This window comes from Cannabis sativa, chromosome 2, assembly GCF_029168945.1.
Source record: "Cannabis sativa cultivar Pink pepper isolate KNU-18-1 chromosome 2, ASM2916894v1, whole genome shotgun sequence".
Taxonomy (NCBI): domain Eukaryota; kingdom Viridiplantae; phylum Streptophyta; class Magnoliopsida; order Rosales; family Cannabaceae; genus Cannabis; species Cannabis sativa.
The window spans coordinates 34,049,903-34,072,373 of NC_083602.1; the positions used below are offsets into that span (position 1 = coordinate 34,049,903).

The 22,471-nt window shown below is 41.3% G+C and overlaps 1 protein-coding gene across 1 annotated transcript; it reads left to right on the forward strand.

Moving 5' to 3' along the window:
- Positions 1-377: 377 nt before the first annotated feature.
- On the forward strand, positions 378-2,392 carry LOC115715275 (xyloglucan endotransglucosylase/hydrolase protein 31). The gene is made up of 4 exons (XM_030644121.2): positions 378-722; positions 903-1,003; positions 1,129-1,346; positions 1,649-2,392. The coding sequence occupies exons 1-4, from the start codon at positions 524-526 to the stop codon at positions 2,007-2,009; spliced, it is 879 nt and encodes a 292-aa protein (XP_030499981.2). The 5' UTR covers positions 378-523; the 3' UTR covers positions 2,010-2,392.
- Positions 2,393-22,471: the final 20,079 nt, after the last annotated feature.

A 22,471-nucleotide genomic window follows, 5' to 3' on the forward strand; every position in this document is an offset into this window, starting at 1 on the left:
AAAAAGATTACCAAAAAATATATATAATTTTTTCGATATACTATTTTTGACTCTTTTGTAAGGTTTGTAGGCATGTATCTCTAAGATACTCCATACACAGCATGCCACGAAGGGAAGAAAGCACCATCGTAACGCCTCCTTATCCCAAATCCTCAGCATTACTTCCCCAATGAACAAAATGCTTCTCTAAGATACTCAATTCAATAAATTGTATGGCAGGGAAGAGGATACCCCACAAAGCTGAGCAAAATTTCCTCCATATAATCCGTGCTGAGAAAAATTATTTTGTCTTCTTCTATAAGTCGTCCTAGCAACCAACTTATCACTTTCTTTGTCTAGTGGGACCAAGTGATATTTCCTATTTATATCCAACCGAAATAGCCATATTCTTAAACCAATACAACACAAAAATCTAAATACTTTACTGCTCTGTTTCTTACTCCCTGTTTTGAAGCAGAGTAATCTGCTTTTCTCTTTTATTACAACAAACAAAAATAATCCATCTCAACTTTCTTCCCTGTTCATGGCTCCTCTTTTTTGCTTACTCTTATTCTCTCTCATATTCTCCTCAAGCCAAGCTCAGCGTCCACCATCTCCTGGGTACAGCCCAAGTTCAAAATTTGGTTCAATTACCTTTGCTCAAGGCTTTAAGAACCTTTGGGGTCCTAAGCATCAAAGCCTTAACCATGACTCGTTGACCATCTGGCTTGATAGTAGCTCAGGTGTCACTTCGTAACATCTTACCCATTTTCGTGCTCTTCTCTTTTAATTATGTCTAACAAAAGAAATATGAATCAAATTGAGCTAGCTCGTACTGATTTTGCTCTTCTAAAATCAGTGTTGAATAGTGCTATTTTGTTTTTCTACTAATTTATTGGACTGCATTTTGCTCTCACAAACAGGAAGTGGTTTCAAGTCACTTCATCCATATCGATCCGGGTACTTCAGTACTGCTGTCAAACTCCAACCTGGTTATACTGCTGGAGTTATCACTTCATATTATGTATGCATGTTTTGTCTTAGAACTAAAGTCTTCTTACTCAAAACTAATATATATATAATATGTTCAAAAGTGATATCTGTTATTACTTTTGTGGTGCGATAACTAATTAGAGAATAAATTGACAGCTTTCCAACAATCAACAGCATCCTGGGAACCATGACGAAATCGATATTGAGTTCTTAGGGACAACCCCAGATAAGCCGTACACGTTACAGACAAATGTTTACGTAAGAGGAAGTGGAGATGGAAACATCATAGGTAGAGAGATGAAGTTCCATCTCTGGTTTGATCCAACCCAAGATTTCCATAACTATGCCATACTGTGGGACCCTAGTGAAATCATGTAACTACTTTTAACCACTCTTACTATCTACTAAGAAGTAATATTTTTGTGTAATTTGCTTTATTTTTCTTTTATGATAGCAGATGCTTTAAATTGAAGATATACGCGTAAATATATAGGTATTGGATGTGTATATATATAGGTTCCGGATGTCAAAACTTTATAATACTGTTAAAATACGGAAAACATATTACAGGAAATATATAATTTGGTAATAACATTGAATCGTAGATTACTCTAGAAGGGAGCCAGACGTATACATATAATCATTTTAATGTGTCAGATACAAAAAATGTATGCAGATTCTTTGTGGATGATGTACCAATAAGAAGTTATCCAAGAAAGAGCGATGCAACATTCCCAGTGAGGCCCATGTGGGTGTACGGATCAATATGGGATGCATCCTCATGGGCCACTGAGAATGGAAAATACAAAGCCGATTACAAGTACCAACCCTTTGTTGGTAAGTACATGGATTTCAAGCTCATCGGCTGCAAATCAGATGGACCCACTTCATGCCGCTCGCCCTCCGTCACACCCTCCGGCACTACTGGCCTAACTTCCCAACAGTCCTCAGCCTTGGCTTGGGTTCAGAACAATTACTTGGTCTATGATTATTGCCATGACCCCAAGAGGGACCATACACAAACACCCGAGTGTTAAAAAGTTAAATAACCTGGCTTCAATTTGGTTCTTGTCATTGGTGTGTGCTCCAATATATAGTGTGCTTTGGCGTTTTTTTAGCATTATTATGGTGTCAACACCATACCGATGTGACGCAATTGATTAGCGGCTTCATATATTATTTACTAAATCAAATTATATGGTGCTTTTTTTATACTGTAATTTGTAATTTGGGATTAAAGAAAAATATTCAAGTGTGACCGTGTGATAGATTAGGAGAGTCTTGAGATGGCCCCCTTGCTAAAATAGTTGCAAGAGTAGTTGACCGTCCGAGGCCCCCCGCTCTATATGATTTGCAAATGATCATTGGCCTTATTTAACTATATTGTAAGTATATATTTTCGTTTGTTATTGTTGAAAAATACGTCCAGATCTATTTTTTTTGAATAAACTACCACATCATTATCTCTTACTTCAGTTACATGTTTGTTATAAGCAGAACAGAAATAAAGAAAAAGAAATAGAGAAATGGGTTTTGATTACTTAGGGATTTTATTGGTGCTCATTTTGACTTTGTGAAAATAAAATGAAAAGACTATATAGTGTTAGGAAGTATTATAACAAATCAAAATATAACTCAAAGCAAAATAATACAATTATAAAAACAAAGAATTATTATGTTATAATTTTTAACCAAATATATGTTGGGTTTTGTGCCCTAAATAAAACTCATTTCAATATAATCAGATTTATTAATTAATAAAGTTCAGAAATCATTTTATGTTGCATGGTTCACATGATTTATTTCATGATTATCTTTAATGTATAAATTCTTTTAATCCCAGAACATATGTATTTGTTCATGATTATAGTGTTGTCAACACAGTAGAATATAATCATAATTATATGTTCAAAAATTTAATTTCCTGATTTGTCAGTTCACTGGATTTAGACTGGCATGATAATCAGCGATAGGTATACTTACACCTTGGATAAGTGTTATGTCCTTTCCAGGGCATTAGCAAAGTTTACCAGTATCAGATGTATGGAGTATACATTGGAAGTGACCGATATTGAACTTGGATTAGATATGATAAATTTACCGTAATATCTATTCAATTCAATATCACCTAGCTGATCCTAGATGAAATGATCTTAATCCTGACATAATTAGGTTCGATCTCAAGAGTGTTATTCGTGTTCTTTGATTAGTTAGTTAAGCCTATTTTTTATCAGGGTGATACGTACATTTTGGGAACACGATAGTACAATTGAGTGGGAGCGTGAAATATAGATATGGAATCTATAGCTTCTATAGGTATTTAGAAGTGAAACGATGATTTCCTTCTAGCTTGGCTGAATAGAGATAAATGATTAAGATCTCATTTTAGTGATTATATTAGTTCACTAAAATATCATTTATAGGTGGCCAAGTGTTTTAAGGATAAAATACATTGAAAGGGTGTAACGATAATTTTATCCCTATGCAATGTAGATCATCTAAAGAGGATCATTGATTATTGGGATTATAACAATGGATAATTAATAGCGTATCTATATCGTGGATCATATAGAGCGTTCTATGTAACTGAGAGTGCAATTTCATGTTCTATGGTGGATGCAATGAGGAAATAATAAGTTAGTGAATTTACTTGGTAAATTCTAGATCTGCTTATTGGAAGCTCGGCTATATAGGCCCATGGTCCCCATACTAGTTGAGACAAACTGCTTGTAAGACTCAGTTTATTGATTTTAGTTAATCAATTATAATTGTAAAATTAAACTATGTCTAGTTTATGAATTTTTCACTAAGATATGGCTTGATTGTGAAGAAATCGTGTTTGGGGGTTTATTTGTTAATTAAGAGACTTTATGGAGTCTAATTAATAAATATTATAAATGAAAATTTTATTTGATAGCTATTTTAATTATTAAATAAATAGTTTTGGCATTTATAGAGTTGAAATTGTAAAAAGTGGTATTTATGAAAATTAGGTAAAATAGTTTGAAAAAATGACAAAACCCAAACTTGAGTGGGGCTCATTAAGTGGCCGGCCATCAAGTGGTTTTTCACCCTATTTTTATCATTTTTTTTATTCCTAATATTCAACCCTAATCTTATTGAAGGTAGTATAAAAGGAAGGCTATGGTCTCTTCATCCAAACTAATGCCTCCAAAGCTAAAAACCTAGCTTTCTGGTGAGACCTCTTCCTTCTTCTTCTTCCTCTTCAATTTCGAAAGCCTTTCTTCACAAATATTATCCAGCCATTAGTGATTGAGTAAGTGCCCACACACATCAAGTTGCTCCTCAATCATAGTGTGTAAGACTGTGAAGAATCCTAACACAAGGAATGAGTTTTGGGCTCAGATCTTTGTGATACTCTACTACAGAAAGGATACAAGGGTTAGAGATCTGAGTGGAAGGAGTCATTTAATTCCACTGGACCCACTGCAAGGTTTCTCAAACTTTATATGTGTTCATTTACATTGTTTTAGAAATTCATATTAAAATGTTATAAACATACATGGTAGTAAATCTAGATCCTGGTAAAATAAATTCCAAAAATGGCCTCAGAGCCATGGTAATGATTTACTTTCATGAAATATAGATTTAAAACGAGGTTTTTGTTGATTTGGATGGTTTCATGATGGTTTATGTGCTTATTTGATGATTATTTGAAAATCATAATATATGTTGTAAAAATATTTTTTATTTCGTCCTGGAAATATTTTTACTGGAAAGTAGACAAAAAATTAATCAATTTAGGCTTTTATAGAACTCAATTTGGATTTTTTATGAATTAGTTATGATTTTTTAATTGGGATAAAAATATTTGAAACCGAGCAACACAGGTGCGCGCGCGGAAGGGGATGCTCGCTCGGACAAGATGCCTTCAGACAAGGCACTGCCCGAATCTTCCCCTCCTCACCGAGGTTTGCCCCCATATAGGCTGCCTGCAGCCTCTCCCTCGCCCATTTGCAGCCTCATGTGCGCATTGGGAGTATGCAATGCATACTCCCCTAGTGCAATCTTGTTTTGGAGATATCTTTTGATTCAAAAATCATTTTTCATTGAAACAAAATTCAAATTTTGGTAGAAGTTTGTGTAGAATCTGAATTTCAATTAAAAATCTAATTATCAAAATAAAATTAATTTTTTAATTAATTAAAATTAGTTTTAGATGTTAATAGACCTTGATTTTTCACCAAAATAGCCTTATGGTTAATTTTGAAATTTTAGATTATTTTATTAATTTTAATTATAAGATCAGATATTACATTTTTTTTTATTATTAAAATTTGAATGATCTTATTTTGATAATAAAATAATTTTTTAAATAATCTTGTTTAAATTTTTAAATTTGCTAATCATATCATATTTTTTTTTCAAAATTTTTTATTTTTGAAATATATTTTATTAATTAAAATTATAAGATTTGATAAATGTTAGTTTTAACATTTTATCTTATTATATATTTTTTTTTAAATTAAAATTAATTTTGGCAAAAATAACATGAAAATTTGAAAAATCGGTTAGTTTAGGTTTGAATAGAAATTCTAGGGTTTCTAACCATACATTTTTCGAACTTATTTTATTTTATATTTTAATAAAATTGGTAATATCCTAACCCATAAAATATCTTTTTTTTTTTCAAATTATTTATTTTGTAATATTTAATTTATTAAATTATAAGATTAAGAATATAATATTAGGACTATCTAAATTTTAAAATTCACGATATTATATTATATTATATTATATTATATTATATTATATTATATTATATTATATTATTAGAAATTTAATTAATTTAAATTTTGAATAAACATGAAATTTGAAAATTTGTTAGATATTTGAATTTAAGTTAGAATTTAGGATGTTTAGGAGATTTGTTATGTAACACCCTAACTATCTTAGGCGTATTACGTGATTTTTAAACGTACTGTGCAGCTCGTTGCTAATCAACGAGGTTTATGGAAAAACGTGATTAATTAAAATTTTGCTTTTTCATTAAACTTATAAACCATTTTACAAAAGTCTCGGGATCCCGATTTATAAAAATATTTACAAAAGTTTAAACTGTTTAACTTTTACATCAAAAAGAAAGTCGTCTAACGACAGTTACAAAAATCTCAGCCTTGCTGTCCCGAGGATCGTACGCTCCAGGCCTAACCGCCCCGACATGTACAATCTCATAAGCTCGCTCACGGTCCATCAGCTACAGCCTTGCCTTTACCTACACATGAACATAAACTGTGAGTCGACAGACTCAGTAAGAAAAGCATAATAATATCATACATAAAACTGACTGTCGTGTCCAACACGATACTGAGTCCCGCTACTCCCATGTCCAACATGGTACTGAGCTACTACTGCCATGTCCAACATGGTACTGAGTTTTGAACGTTCAGGGGACGGTACTATTGACAAGTATCCTCCTGATCGGTCGAACCGGTCATACTCCGCCGCATTCTTGGTCATACTCCGGCCACATGCCCGACGGGATAGGTCAATAGCACCGAACCACCAACCAAGTGTCGACTGACGGCCGAACCGCCATACTCCCGCCGGTCATACTCCACTTGTACCGACGTGACGGGGGTTGGATGGTTCGAAGCCTAAATACATAACTAATGTAATCTAGCGGGCTTCCTACATGAACGCTAAACATGTAATCTACATATGCATACTTTGTTATACTAATCTTACTGGATTCCGAATTCAGTGTGCCGTCAACCCCGACCGGAACTTAGCCGACGGCGGATTACGAGGGCTCCTAAACCGTAAAAATCACAACACCGATAAGTGATACGCTAAATCACAACGGGGACAAAGGTTTTAAAACCAAACCTAACTCACTTTGCAACTTAATACTAAAATACCCCCAAACTATCGAGAGAACAAGGCGGCGAAAACCGAAACTAGCACAAAACGGAAAGTTGAGAAAAACCGGTTTCTTCCCCCTACTGCAAAATCCGGCAACCTGCTTTACATGCGGTGTAAAACCGGTTAGCCTTTACCCGGAAAAACCACAAAAATCATTTCACCAACCAAAACGATTCCAAACTCAACCAAACTTTCCGGACACCTTAATTAGACCCTACTAAACATTTTCCAAGTGATAAAACCAAGCTTCAAGCACAGAATCAAAATTTGCCATTAAAGCTCAAGCTTTGAGTTCTAAACTCAAGCTTGAGCAAAACCACCTAGCATGCATTCAAACCCACTCAAATCTACTAAAACATACCTAAAATCACCTCTGAAAACTATTAAAAACAATAGTAACATCACAGTAACAGATTCACAACATTTTTTCAAAAACCACATATTTTACATAGAAAGTTCAAAGCTTTAAACAAGGTACTAAACATGCATTTTTAACAGCTTAAATAACCTCAAAATAACATACATACATTCCAGAAATAAACCATAAAACCCAGCAGTAATTACAACTAAGAATTCATGCATGCATCACCAACTTTTCATCAAAACTCAACAAAACACAAGAAGAGGTTACAAGAGCTAACCTAGCTTGAAGTGAACCTTAAAATGAGATGAATTAGCAAGCAAACTTCAATGGAGAAATCAGCTCCTTGCTGCTCCAAGGCTTGGCCGAAAAGAGAGAGGCTTGAGAGAGAGAGTTTTTTGAAAAATCTATTTTCTATACTTAAGACTTTGAGTGAAATGAAAATAAAGGAAAAGAAGGCTTTAACTAAATCTATTTCAGCCAAATAATAAAATAATAACATTTATTTTTCAATTTAATTAAGTCACTAAAAGACAAAAGTCAATGGGGCAAAAAGACCATTTTGCCCCTCCACACTAAAATCACATAAAAATCACTAAAGGGGTATTTTGGGAAATTCTAAATTCCCGGCCATTCCCGACATTCCCAATGTCTAATAAACCGACCCAAACTAATAACATGCTAAGTTGTGATTTCTACTGAGCCAAACGCCGAGTTCCAAAATACCGGGCACCGGAAATGCAAAACATGAAAAACTACTTAATAACATAACCATGCATTTCTGAATTCCATAAATAACAGCATAATAAATTATTTAAATAGCTATAAATAATTTCATAAATAATCATGATTAACTGCTAATTTCCAAATTAACTAAGCGGGCTTTACAACTATCCCCCCTTAAAAGGATTTCGTCCCCGAAATCTAACCTGAATAACTCTGGATAATGAGCTCTCATATCTGACTCTAGCTCCCAGGTGGCTTCCTCCACCTTGCTGTTTCTCCAGAGAACTTTGACCAATGCTATGGTCTTATTCCGAAGGACTTTATCCTTTCTATCCAGGATCTCCACTGGTTGTTCCTCATATGACATGTCTGGCTGAAGCTGAAGACTCTCATAACTGAGTATATGAGAGGGATCTGAAACGTATTTTCTCAACATTGAGACATGGAATACGTTGTGCACTGCTGATAAGGCTGGAGGCAATGCTAACCGATATGCCACTTGACCTATCTTCTCGAGAATCTCGAAAGGTCCTGTAAATCTAGGGCATAACTTGCCTCTTTTCCCGAAACGTTTAATCCCCTTCATCGGAGATACCCGTAAAAACACATGTTCCCCTACTTGGAACTCAACATCTGCGTTTCGGACCGCACGTAACTCTTCTGTGCTCTGTGAGGCAAGCATTCTAGCTTTTATCTTCTCTATTGCCTCATTGGTCCGCTGCACTGACTCTGGACCTAGGTATTTCCTCTCCCCTGTCTCATCCCAGTGGATAGGGGATCTGCATTTCCTACCGTACAACAGTTCATAGGGAGCCATCCCTATCGTACTCTGATAACTGTTGTTGTATGAAAATTCTATTAACGGTAGATATTTACTCCATGAACCCCCAAAGTCCATAACACAGGCTCTCAACATATCCTCCAATATCTGAATTGTCCTTTCGGACTGACCATCTGTCTGAGGATGGAACGCTGTACTGAATTTTAGCTTCGTACCCATTGCCCGTTGCAAACTTTGCCAAAATTTGGAGGTGAATTTCGGATCCCTGTCCGAAACTATAGACTTCGGTACCCCATGAAGTCTCACTATCTCCCTGACATATAACTCGCAACCGATCCACGTAAATGTTGTTCTAACCGTGGAAAATGAGCAGATTTCGTAAATCGGTCCACCACTACCCAGATGGAATCATACATACCCGTGGTCCTAGGTAACCCGACCACAAAATCCATCGCAATATCTTCCCATTTCCATTCTGGTAGGGTTAGAGGCTGCAACAACCCCCTTTGGTCTGCGATGTTCAGCCTTGATCTGCTGACAAGTGAGGCATCTTGATACGAATTCTACCAAATTCTTCTTCATACCGTTCCACCAGAAGTACGGTTTCAAATCTTGGTACATTTTAGTGGTACCGGGATGCAGAGAATACGGGGTAGAATGAGCCTCCTCAAAGATCTCGTTTCTCAATTCCACATTGTTCGGAACACAAACCCTGGCTTTATATAAAAGCATCCCATTATCTGACACCGAAAAGTCTTTGGCTTGACCAGCCAATACCTCATCTCGGATCTTCACTAACTCCGGATCTGTCATCTGAGCGACTTTTATTCTTTCTAATAGATCAGATTGCAGCGTCAAGTTGTGAAGCTGACCTACCACAAACTCAATGCTGGATCTAACCATATCCTCAGCTAGGCTAGGTGAGATACGAACCATGCTAGCTACTTGCCCGGACCCTTTCTGCTCGTGGCATCGGCAACTACATTGGCTTTTCCGGATGATGCAGGATCTCGCAATCGTAATCCTTCACTAATTCCGGCCAACGCCTTTGTCTCATGTTTAAATCTTTCGAGTAAAGAAATACTTGAGACTTTTATGGCCTGTGTATAGATCTCGCACTTCTCCCCATAAAGGTAATGCCGCCAAATCTTCAGTGCAAAAACCACTGCGGCTAATTCTAAATCATGAGTCGGGTATCGCTATTCATAATCCTTTAACTGACGGGAGGCATAAGCGATGACCCGATCGGCTTGCATCAATACGCACCCCAAACCCTGTTTGGATGCGTCACAGTAGACTACGAACTTCTCCTTGTCCGAAGGCAAAGCTAGCACCGGAGCAGTAATCAATCTCTGCTTCGGCTTCACGAAAACTAGCTTCGCATTTATCTGACCAGATAAACCGCTGATTCTTCTTTGTAAGCTCGGTTAGGGGCATTGAAATTTTGGAGAACCCTCCACGAACCTACGGTAGTACCCAGCTAATCCCAAGAAGCTTCGATCTCTCGTCACCGTCTTCGGTCTCGGCCAATCCCTGACGGATTCAATCTTTCCGGGATCCACCTTGATCCCATCTTCACCCACAATGTGCCCTAGGAAGGACACGAGACAACGTAACTCACATTTCTTGAACTTGGCGTAGAGCTTATGTTCTCGAAGTCGTTGCAGTACCATCTGAAGATGTAACTCATGCTCCTCTTCTGATTGAGAGTACACGAGGATGTCGTCGATAAACACAATCACACAGATATCGAGGAAATCCTTGAATACTCTATTCATCAGGTCCATGAATGCTGCAGGAGCGTTGGTTAGTCCGAATGACATAACCAGAAACTCGTAGTGTCCATACCTAGTGCGGAAAGCCGTCTTTGGAATGTCCTCCTCTCGGATCCTCAACTGATGATAACCCGAACGGAGATCAATCTTAGAAAAGACCGTCTTCCCCTGAAGCTGATCGAACAAGTCATCGATCCTAGGTAATGGATATTTATTCTTCACCGTCAACTTGTTCAACTCTCTGTAGTCGATGCACATCCTCATAGATCCATCCTTCTTCTTGACGAACAAAACCGGGGCTCCCCAGGGTGATACACTGGGCCGAATGAACCCTATGTCAAGCAACCCTTGGAGCTGAATCTTTAATTCCTTAAGTTCGACTCGGAGCCATCCTATACGGGGCTTTGGAAACCGGATCCACCCCAGTGCCAAGTCAATCACAAAGTCGATCTCCCGCCGAGGTGGTAACCACTGGAAGTTCTTCTGGGAAAGACGTCCAAAAATTCCCGAACCACTCGATGTCCTACGGCCGAATGGTGTCTGGCCGAGTGGTGTCCACCACCACGGCCAGAAACCCTAAGCACCCGCCGTGCAATAATTCTCTCGCTGACATAGCCAAGATCACCGGGATCCGAGATCCCTGAACCGAACCCACAAACACGAACAGTTCTTCACTTTCCGGTTGGAAGACCACCATCTTCCTCTTACAGTCAATGCTCGCCGAATATTTAGATAGGAAATCCATTCCTAAAATAATATCGAATTCGACTAAGCTCATCTCTATCAGATCAGCGCTTAACTCTCTACCATCTATCCTGATCGGCATAGACCTAATCCACCTATTGGAGATAACCAATTCTCCGCCAGGTAACAGGGTTCCAAACCCTGATTCATATCTATCAAAGGGTCTACCCAACCTACTAAAGACTACGGTTGCCACATAAGAATGTGTAGCCCCAGAGTCAAACGGCCAACGAATAAAGCGAGTTGTTAATAAAGCCGACCTGTAACAACCGACGGTGCCGGCATCCGCATCGACTGCGTGATAGCGAACACTCGGGCCGGAGTGGGTATCGCCGGAGCTCTCGGTGCCTCTCGGCCCGAGCCGGGGACATTCCTCTTGAAGTGTCCGGCATGCCACAATGAAAGCATCCCGCCCCTTGCACCCCCCCCGATGATGCCTCTTGCGCCAGGGCACTCGGGATAGGAGAATCGGGTCTCATTACCACCGGGACGATTCCTCCGTTCTCGGTTCCCCCGAACCTCTTGTTCGACTCGAGCCGCCGGGCGTGGGTGCCCTCTTCCTCGATCAATGGCCGAACCACTACTCCCTCGCTAAAGCCCGATGCGGGGAGGGGTAGGAGCTCCGCCACTCATCGGAGTACTAGCTGACTCTGACATGCACCCCACTGCGCCCTCAGCTCGCAGTGCCTTCTCCACCATCTGAGCATAGGTGGTGCTGTCGTCCGTGGTGATCATCAGGTCATGCCTGATCTTGGGATTCAACCCGTCCAAGTACTTCTCCTTCTTGCTGAAGTCGGTCGGCACAATTCCCGAGGCTAACCTCGCCAACCGATCAAACTGAATAGTATACTCAGTGACGCTCATGCTCTCCCGCTGGGTCAGGTGAACGAACTCTTTCCTCTTGGCGCTTCTGACCGCCTCATTATAGTATTTCGCGTTGAAGAGTTCACGAAACCTTTCCCTGTGTCATGGTGGTGACATCGTGAATGCGAGACACCATGTCCCACCATACCGGGCGTCCTCCTGGAACCGAAACGTGGCGCACACCACTGCAATGTCGTTCACGGTGACACCCATGAAATTCGGGATTCCGGTAATCACCGTCGGCCCACTGTCGGCTTTCATCACGTCCGACCTCCCGGGAATACGGAGGTGCTTGCTTCGAACCGCTCATACAGAGGGTTCCAATCTATGGGCCGCCACCACTATCTCGGCCTGGGCGGCGGGGGCGGGGTGCCACCGGAACTACGGCACGAGGCTGAACCGGAGCACCCCTGGCAGTCTCAACCTCTAAATCTCGAGGTCTTGTTCTTCGATCCGGGCTTGCATCTCCGCAAACCGCAACTCCCACCCGGGCTCCACGATCGGGCAGGGGAGCACAGGGCGGCTGTGGCGGGTTCTCATCACCCGCCACGAGCCCCCGCCTCGGGGACCTCTACCTCGGCCCCCGAGCGGGTGGGGGAGCGGGCTCCCGTCCTTGGTTCGACCTACCGGAGTTGCCCCGACTCTGGTAGTCCGCCCGGCGTCCATCTAGTTAGACCGCCCGCGAAACCAAGAGTTGGCATATCGGTCGTATTCAAGGAGAGCTTACTAATGCCGCTTAATTTGGAAATTAAAAACGAAACATGCGCCTATTCTACTATCAGGCTACTAACATGCTTCCTAACAGGCTTTTCTTTTTCATAACTGAATAAAATAAACTACTAAAGCAATAAAGGCTTACCGAACCGTGAACCGAGCTAACTCGCCGATGATGATTGTACATGTCGTGACGATCTTCGGAAGACAACACAGCGGCTACGATACCAAATTGTAACACCCTAACTATCTTAGGCGTATTACGTGATTTTTAAACGTACCTTGTGCGGCTCGTTGCTAATCAACGAGGTTTATGGAAAAACGTGATTAATTAAAATTTTGCTTTTTCATTAAACTTATAAACCATTTTACAAAAGTCTCGGGATCTAGATTTATAAAAATATTTACAAAAGTTTAAACTCGTTTAACTTTTACATCAAAAAGAAAGTCGTCTAACGACAGTTACAAAAATCTCACTTGCCGTCCCGAGGATCGTACGCTCCAGCCTAACCGCCCCGACATGTACAATCTCATAAGCTCGCTCACGGTCCATCGGCTACGGACCTTGCCTTTACCTACACATGAACATAAGCGCGGAGTCGACGGACTCGCAAGAAAAGCATAATAATATCATACATAAAACCGATCGCCGTGTCCAACACGATGCGAGTCCGCTGCGCCATGTCCAACATGGTACCGAGCTACTACCGCCATGTCCAACATGGTACCGAGTTTTGAACGTTCGGGGGACGGTACTATTGACAAGTATCCTCCCGATCGGTCGAACCGGCCATACTCCGTCGGTCATACTCACTCGTCACCGACGGATAGGTCAATAGCACCGAACCACCAACCAAGTGTCGCTGATCGGTGAACTGGCCATACTCGCTGGCCGGGTCATACTCCACCTGTACCGACGTGACAGTTGGATGATGGTTCGAAGCCTAAATACATAACTAATGTAATCTAGCAGGCTTCCTACAGGAACGCTAAACATGTCATCTACATATGCATACTTTGTTATACTAATCTTACCGGATTCCGAATTCGGGTGTGCGGAATCCGACCGGAACTTAGCCGAGCTACGGACACAGGCTCCTAAACCGTAAAAATCACAACACTTAGATAAGTGATACGCTAAATCACAACGGGGACAAAGGTTTTAAAACCAAACCTAACTCACCGCAACTTAATACTAAAATACCCCCAAACTAGCAAGAGAACAAACTCGACCGAAAACCCGAAACTAGCACAAAACGGAAAGTTGAGAAAACCGGTTTCTTCCCCCTACTTGCCAAAATCCGGGTAACCGGGTTTACATGCGTGTAAAAACCCATAAACCGGTTTTACCCAGAAAAACCACAAAAATCATTTCACCAACCAAAACGATTCCAAACTCAACCAAACTTTCCAGACCTGCTAATTAGACCCTACTAAACATTTTCCAAGTGATAAAACCAAGCTTCAAGCACAGAATCAAAATTTGCCATTAAAGCTCAAGCTTTGAGTTCTAAACTCAAGCTTGAGCAAAACCACCTAGCATGCATTCAAACCCACTCAAATCTACTAAAACATACCTAAAATCACCTCTGAAAACTATTAAAAACAATAGTAACATCACAGTAACAGATTCACAACATTTCTTCAAAAACCACATATTTTACATAGAAAGTTCAAAGCTTTAAACAAGGTACTAAACATGCATTTTTAACAGCTTAAATAACCTCAAAATAACATACATACATTCCAGAAATAAACCATAAAACCCAGCAGTAATTACAACTAAGAATTCATGCATGCATCACCAACTTTTCATCAAAACTCAACAAAACACAAGAAGAGGTTACAAGAGCTAACCTAGCTTGAAGTGAACCTTAAAATGAGATGAATTAGCAAGAAAACTTCAATGGAGAAATCAGCTCCTTGCTGCTCCAAGGCTTGGCCGAAAAGAGAGAGGCTTGAGAGAGAGAGTTTTTTTTGAAAAATCTATTTTCTATACTTAAGACTTTGAGTGAAATGAAAATAAAGGAAAAGAAGGCTTTAACTAAATCTATTTCAGCCAAATAATAAAATAATAACATTTATTTTTCAATTTAATTAAGTCACTAAAAGACAAAAGTCAATGGGGCAAAAAGACCATTTTGCCCCTCCACACTAAAATCACATAAAAATCACTAAAGGGGGTATTTTGGGAAATTCTAAATTCCCGGCCATTCCCGACATTCCCAATGTCTAATAAACCGACCCAAACTAATAACATGCTAAGTTGTGATTTCTACTGAGCCAAACGCCGAGTTCCAAAATACCGGGCACCGGAAATGCAAAACATGAAAAACTACTGAATAACATAACCATGCATTTCTGAATTCCATAAATAACAGCATAATAAATTATTTAAATAGCTATAAATAATTTCATAAATAATCATGATTAACTGCTAATTTCCAAATTAACTAAGCGGGCTTTACATGTTAGGTTTTTGAATTTTTTTTCAAATATTCTCTTACAACCTAAATTTTAAATTCGAGTTAAGATATATTTTAAATTTTAAAATAGAGATATCTTAGCCTACTTTCCAGATTATCTATTACTTGTTTTGGTTTGTATTGCTTGATTATTTAATTATTTATTCAATTTTTTTTACAAACCTATTATTTATTTGATCTAAATTGTTATGATTAACTTGTTGACAGAACCAATGATCTGATTTTAATCATAGTATAATTGTCCATAGATCCTATAAATAATTTGTAATAGGTAAATTTTGTAGTTCTTTCATCTGTGTAAACCTAATAACATGATAGGGCCCATAGCTCGATGTAGACTCTCCCAGAATCTTGATGTGAATTTTGGATCTCTATCCAAAATAATGGACTTTGGAACACCATGAAGACGAACAATTTCTCTAACATATAACTCAGCATACTGATCAATGGAGAAGTTCGTTCGAATAGGTAAGAAGTGCGCTGACTTTGTAAACCTATCCACTATGACCCACACAGAGTTGTACTGTCCTGTGGTTCTAGGTAATCCCACCACGAAGTCCATAGCAATGTCTTCCCATTTTCACTCTGGAGTATTCAATAGCTACAGCAACCCTGCAGGCCTCTGATGTTCAACTTTCACTTGTTGACAACTAAGATACTTAACAACATACATAGAGATATCATTCTTCATGCCTGGCCATAAGAACATGGCCTTGAGGTCTTGATCCACTGTAAATCGTAACATTCCTGTTTCATCCACTGTAAAGTCACCAGTCTTCCCAGCCGAAACCCTACCTCGGGATTTCACTAACTCTGAATCTTGCAACTGTGCCTTTCTAATTCGCTCTAAAAGAGTAGATTGCATGGTAATATTAGCTAATTGCCCTACAACCAACTCAATTTTAGCTCAGGTTATCTCATTTGCTAGTTGCTGGGAGATTTGTTTCACAGTATTTATCTGACTCTGCCCCTTTCTACTCAAGGCATCGGCAACCACGTTGGCCTTACCAGGGTGATAAGGGATCTCACAATCATAATCCTTCACCAGTTCTAGCCAGCATCTTTGTCTCATATTCAGGCCTCTTTGGGTAAAGAAGTATTTCAGACTTTTATGATCAGTGTATATCTCACATTTCTCGCCATATAAGTAATGCTGCCAAATCTTTAGCGCAAATACTACTGCCGCGAGTTCTAAGTCGTGAGTAGGGTACCTTTGTTCGTACTCCTTTAACTGCCGAGAAGCATAGGCTATTACCTTTCCAACTTGCATAAGAACACAGTCGAGACCCTGTCTCGAGGCATCACAGCAAACAACAAACTTTTCCTTATCCAAAGGAAGAGTTAGCACTGGAGCGGTAATCAAGCGCTGCTTTAACTCCAGAAAACTTTTGTCACATCGATCAGTCAAAACAAACTTCAAGTTCTTTCGGGTTAGCTCCGTCAAGGGTACAACTATCTTTGAAAAACCCTCAATGAACCGACGATAATACCCAGCTAAACCCAGAAAGCTTCTAACATCAGTGGCTGATTTTGGTGTTGGCCAATCTCGAACAGCTTCAATCTTGGTCGGATCCACCATGATTCCATCCTTATCTACTATGCGCCCCAAGAAAGAGACACGAGACAACCAAAATTCACACTTTTTGAATTTAGCATACAACTTGTGGTCACGTAACCATTGCAAAACAGATCTAAGGTGCAACTCATGCTCTTCTTCTGATTCAAAATACCCCAAGATGTCATCGATAAACACGATCACACATTTTATCCAGGTAATCCTTGAACACCCGATTCATAAGATCCATGAATGCTGCCGGGACATTGGTGAGTCCAAAAGACATCACAAGGAATTCATAATGTCCATACCAAGTACGGAATGCAGTCTTCGGGATATCTTCCTCGCGAATTCTCAGCTGATGATAGCCTGAGTGAATATTGATCTTGGAGAAGACCGTCTTCCCCTTCAGTTGATCAAAAAGATCATCAATTCGAGGAAAACGATACTTGTTGTTGATGGTAAGCTTGTTCAACTCCCAGTAATCTATACATGTTGCCCTTTATTTTGTTCAAAATACGTGCACCAACCGGACTATGACACGTGGACTGAAGAAGCAAGACTTTGAGATAATTCGACTAAGTCTCGTTAATCAAAAGGATCAGCATTTAACATGCCTCCTGGAGAAGGCATGAAGGTTTCATATACTCTCGGAGAGCAAGACTACAACGAGGCATCTCCGGGAGGTATCAAATCCTATCTGGAGAGTCACCTCGCATTTGATGCCACATGGGAGAAGGCGTATTGAAACTACCATAAGTATTGAAGTCTGACGGCGTAACCCCCCTTCTGCAGCTAGTACACTATGATTAATGAGCCTAGTGACAGCTACTTTATTAGAAATCACATAAGTCAAGAAAGGATAATGGATTACATCCATTAAACCCCTAAAAAGCCTAGGGATTAGACCATGCATGTCCTACGATGTATTCGTTGGGAATGTATGCCTTTACTGAATATTACAGAAAGACATGTACCTCAATTCTGGGGATCACCCCACAAAAACACTATAAATACCCCCCAAACTCATTAAGGCTGGGGTCGGGAATTCTGGGTTCTATAAGAACTAGAGAGAAAAACTACCAAGAACATTCTCTGTAATAAATACTCTCATAAATACACAGACTCGTGGACTAAGGCTCATTAATGCCCCAACCACGTAAAAATCTCGTGCATTAACTACTTACAGCTTTCTTAAAGATTATTATTATATTGGTTGCCAAAAATCTCGGTCAACATTTTGGTGCTTTCATTGAGAGCTGAAGGAAGCGTCTGCAAGTAGGCAGTAATATTACAAAACTACAATGGTGGAGACTCGCAACACACGTCAACCCCGTCCTCCTCAAGACGCTCAAGACCTAGACGATGAGGATGTGGCCTCAAGAGTGAACGTGGGCTCTGAGGAAGGAGAAGGAACCACGACGACGAATACGAAGGAAACTTCGATGAGTACGACGCCTACGACGAAGGCAGCTATACAGAGCTAGGACTCTTGAGACAAAAGGCTTCTAATCACGAAGCTGAAATCGCGGCCCAAAAAGAACAAAACAGAACGATGCAAGAGGTGATGCTGGCAATGCAAAAAGGCATGGAGGCAGCAGGATTCCACGTGCATCATAAAGCCATCCCTGCTGGACTTGGAGAAACACCAGGAGAATCCTCGCCAAGTGCCCAAAAGTAGAAATCTAGGGAACCTAGCCCTATAAGGTATCCCTCTGAAGGGAACCAGCAAAAAAACCCTACTTCCACCCTTGGGAAAAGGAAAAAGGTCCAGGATCCGCAAAATGTCCGCTCAGATTTCTCGAAAGAGAAAGGTCCGTAGAGGGGCAAAATCCAAAAAGGGAGCCTTCACCCTCAGGATCGAGAGGACCGAAAGAGCGTTTCTGTGCACCAGGAACCCGGAGGGAGAGGAAGAAGGGGCCAAAAATACCCTCCCGTCAATCTGAGACATCACATTAACGGAAAACACGGTGATCTCTGGGATCACCTAGACCAAAAGAAACACGTGCCCGCAGTCTCCACGGGAACATTAAACGAAGGAATCATGGCTGAGCTTGACATACTCCGGAAAGACATTGCTCGGGTCTCTCGAAGACAAAAAGGTGATGACTCCGACTCTGACTATGAAGACAGGGAGCCATGTGCCAGACACATCCTGGAAGCGGAGCTCCCCAAAAATTTCAAGATGCCCGAAATGACAGCTTATACCGGGAACTCGGACCCTAGCGATCACCTGTCGCGGTTCAACCGAGTCATGAAAGTCATGAGAGTCAGCAATGACGCCAAGTGTTTATACTTCCCGCTAACATTGAGCGGGTCCGTGGAAGAATGGTTCAAGAAACTAGAGCCAGGATCCGTGGACTACTGGAATAAGCTGCAAACCAGCTTCCAGAGACAATTTGTCGCCACGAGGAAAGTTAATCTGGAGGTCAGCGCCTTGACTAACATCAAGCAGCTGCCTCCGGAAACATTGAAGAATTTCATAAAGAGGTTCAAGGAAGAAGCCTCAAAGACCAAGAAAGTTGATGACGGACAACAACTTGCCCTTCTTCAAGCAGGGATCCGTACAGGGACTCCGTTCTGGAACGAGTTACACTAAGAAGGAGCCTCCAACCTTCAAGATTTCAAGAAAAGAGTCCAACAGTACATCAACCTTGAAGAGGCCCAAATAGTGGCCTATGAGGGATACTACCCTACCGGGATAGCGAGATATGTACCCGGAGCTCAGCTCCCAGGAACCTTACCAACAGCCGCTCCATCGATGAGCGGCATACAATTTTCTGCTACCCCAGGATATAGTTAGGGTCTGGCCTTAGCCCCTGCATCTTCTAATTTTGGTAATCCTTCTGTGATAAGTGGATAAATCCCGTCTGAGTCCGCTCCGACCGCAAGCTTAGCAGGTCCCTCTCAAGGCTCACGGAGCAAGAGATCCTCAAAAGGCAGCAACCGGACAGAGGAAAAGCAGCAAAAAAGGGGGTACACTCCCCAGTACACCCAGTATACGGAGCTAACGGACTCCCAGGAGCATGTGTATTTCGCTACTAGGCAAAATACGCACTATCTGAGGCCGCCTCCTTTGTACAGGGATAGCTCCCGGAGGGATCCCAATAAAAGGTGCGAGTATCACAACGACATTGGACATAGGCCAATGAATGCAAAAACCTCAAGGACGTGATCGAAAACTTGATCCGATTGGGACATCTTTACGAATGGATCAAGAACCGGTTGCCTTACCTCAATCCGGCTCAGGCAGCAGGACCTTTGCTCCAAGGAACACCAAGGGTGTAGTCGGAGTAGGACCATGACCCCCTGGTCATAGAGACTCCCATCGCCAACAAGATTGTGGCTAGAATCCTAATTGACAACGGGAGTTCTGTGAATTTATTATTCAAAGAAGCCTTCACGACAATAGGCCTCACGGACCGGGATATTTCACCAAGCGGTTCCCAGCTCACAGGGTTTAATGGAACAACACTTATCTACATGGGAAAAGTGAGGCTCCCAGTAACCCTGTGCCCAGACACACCCCAAAGCACCTTCAAATACTGCACATTTGTGGTGGTGGACTGCCCAACGGCTTTCAACGCAATCCTCGGCCGGCCAGCCCTGGTGGATTTCAGCGCAGTCACATCGATTAGACACTTCTGTCTGAAATTCCCTACTCATAAGGTTGGGATAGGAACCGTAAGAGGAAACCAGGGAGAGGCCAGTCAGTGCTACAACGTTGCTGCCCACCTTCCCGTTCTAATTGTCTGTGAAGTTATTGAGCCAGAGATGGCGGAAGAAGATGAGTTGGATCCCCGTGTGGGATCTGAAATGAACCTATGGAGGGTGTCGAGGAAGTATTGGTGTGTGACCTCGATCCCACCAAGGTCCTCGAGCTAGGAAAAAGTCTAGAACCAGAGGAAAATGAAAAGATAATAAAGACGCTAAAGGCTGCCACAGATGTTTTCGCGTGGTGTCAAGAGAACATGACCGGCATAAGCCCCCACGTCATAACTCACGTCCTTAACATCAACCCGGACATGCCATCGGTCCAACTGAAAAGACGCCCCCTCGACTCGGTAAAGGCAGAAGCCCTAAAGAAAGAGGTGGACAAATTGTTAACCAGTGGCATGATCCGAGACGTGTATTACCCAGAATGGCTCGCTAATCCGGTACTGGTACCAAAACCAAATGGGACATGGCGAGTTTGTATAGATTTTACCGATCTAAACAAAGCCTACCCAAAAGACTATTTTCCCTTGCCAAGAATCGACAAGATGGTGGATGCCACCTCTGGGTTCAAGCTATTGTCCTTCATGGACGCATACGCCAGTTACAACCAGATCAAGATGCACATCGCGAATCTAGAGTGCACTAGCTTCAGGACCGATAAGAGGGTATACTACTACCTGTTCATGCCTTTTGGACTAAAAAAAATGCTGGTGCAACTTAACAGAGAATGGTGAACCGAATGTTTAAAGGCCTTCTGGGACGAAATATGGAGGTATACGTGGACGAAATGCTGGTCAAGTCGAAGGCATGCGCAAGCCACGAGGATGACCTAGAAGAATGCTTCGAAGTGGTCCAGAGATACGGAATGAAACTTAACCCGAAGAAGTGTACTTTCAGGGTCAAATCGGGAAAGTTTCTGGGTTTCATTGTCAGCCAGCGGGGGATAGAGGAAAATGCAGAGAAAATCCAAGCTCTCCTAAGCATGCCTTCCCCCAAGAAACACAAAGATTATCAGAGATTAACTGGAAAAGTTGCTGCGCTGAGCCATTTTATCTCCCTTTCCACAGACAAATGCATTCCCTTCTTCAACATCTTGAAGAAATATCAGAAATTTGAATGGTCCGACGAGTGCAAGGAGGCATTCAAAAAACTAAAAGAGCACATGGCTAAACCACCGATCCTATCGAAACCCGTTCTCAGAGAGGACTTGTTCCTATACTTGGTTGTCTCTGAGAATGCGATTAGTGCGGCCTTAGTACGGGAAGAGGAAAAAACTCAGCATCCCGTGTACTATGTCAGCAAGCGCATGATAGGGACGGAGACGCGATACCAAGTGATGGAAAAACTAATTTTTTACCTCCTAATGGCCTCGAGAAAGCTGAGACCTTACTTCCAAGCTCACCCAATCAAAGTGTTAACCAACTACCCGCTCCAGCAAGTCCTACAAAAACTGGAGGCCTTTGGAAGACTTCTGAAATGGGCCATAGAGCTAAGCCGATTTGATCTACACTACATTCCTCGCCCTTCCATAAAAGGGCAGGTGCTAGCAGAATTCATCACGGAGTTCCAGGAAGAAGAAGCTAACGCTAACATACCCACACTGCCAGTCCCAACATGGAAGGTATTTGTGGATGGCGCCTCCAACGAGAATGGGTCTGGAGCAGGGGTTGCGATTATATCCTCGAACGGACTTCGACTCAAGGCAGCCCTACGGTTTGAATTCTCAACTTCTAACAATGTGGCTAAATACGAAGCCCTGATAGCAGGACTAAGATTGGCAAAAAACTGTGGGGGCCAAAAGGGTAGAAGTCTACAATGATTCGCAACTTGTAGTAAACCAGGTGTTGGGAGAATATCAAACGCACAGAGAAAAGATGGTTGCATATGTGG

Coding starts and splice junctions, on each gene's coding strand:
- LOC115715275 (XM_030644121.2), top strand. CDS start 524: ATGGCTCCTCTTTTTTGCTTACTCTTATTCTCTCTCATATTCTCCTCA. Junction 723..902: donor CTGGCTTGATAGTAGCTCAG/GTGTCACTTCGT, acceptor TCTCACAAACAG/GAAGTGGTTTCAAGTCACTT. Junction 1,004..1,128: donor GAGTTATCACTTCATATTAT/GTATGCATGTTT, acceptor ATAAATTGACAG/CTTTCCAACAATCAACAGCA.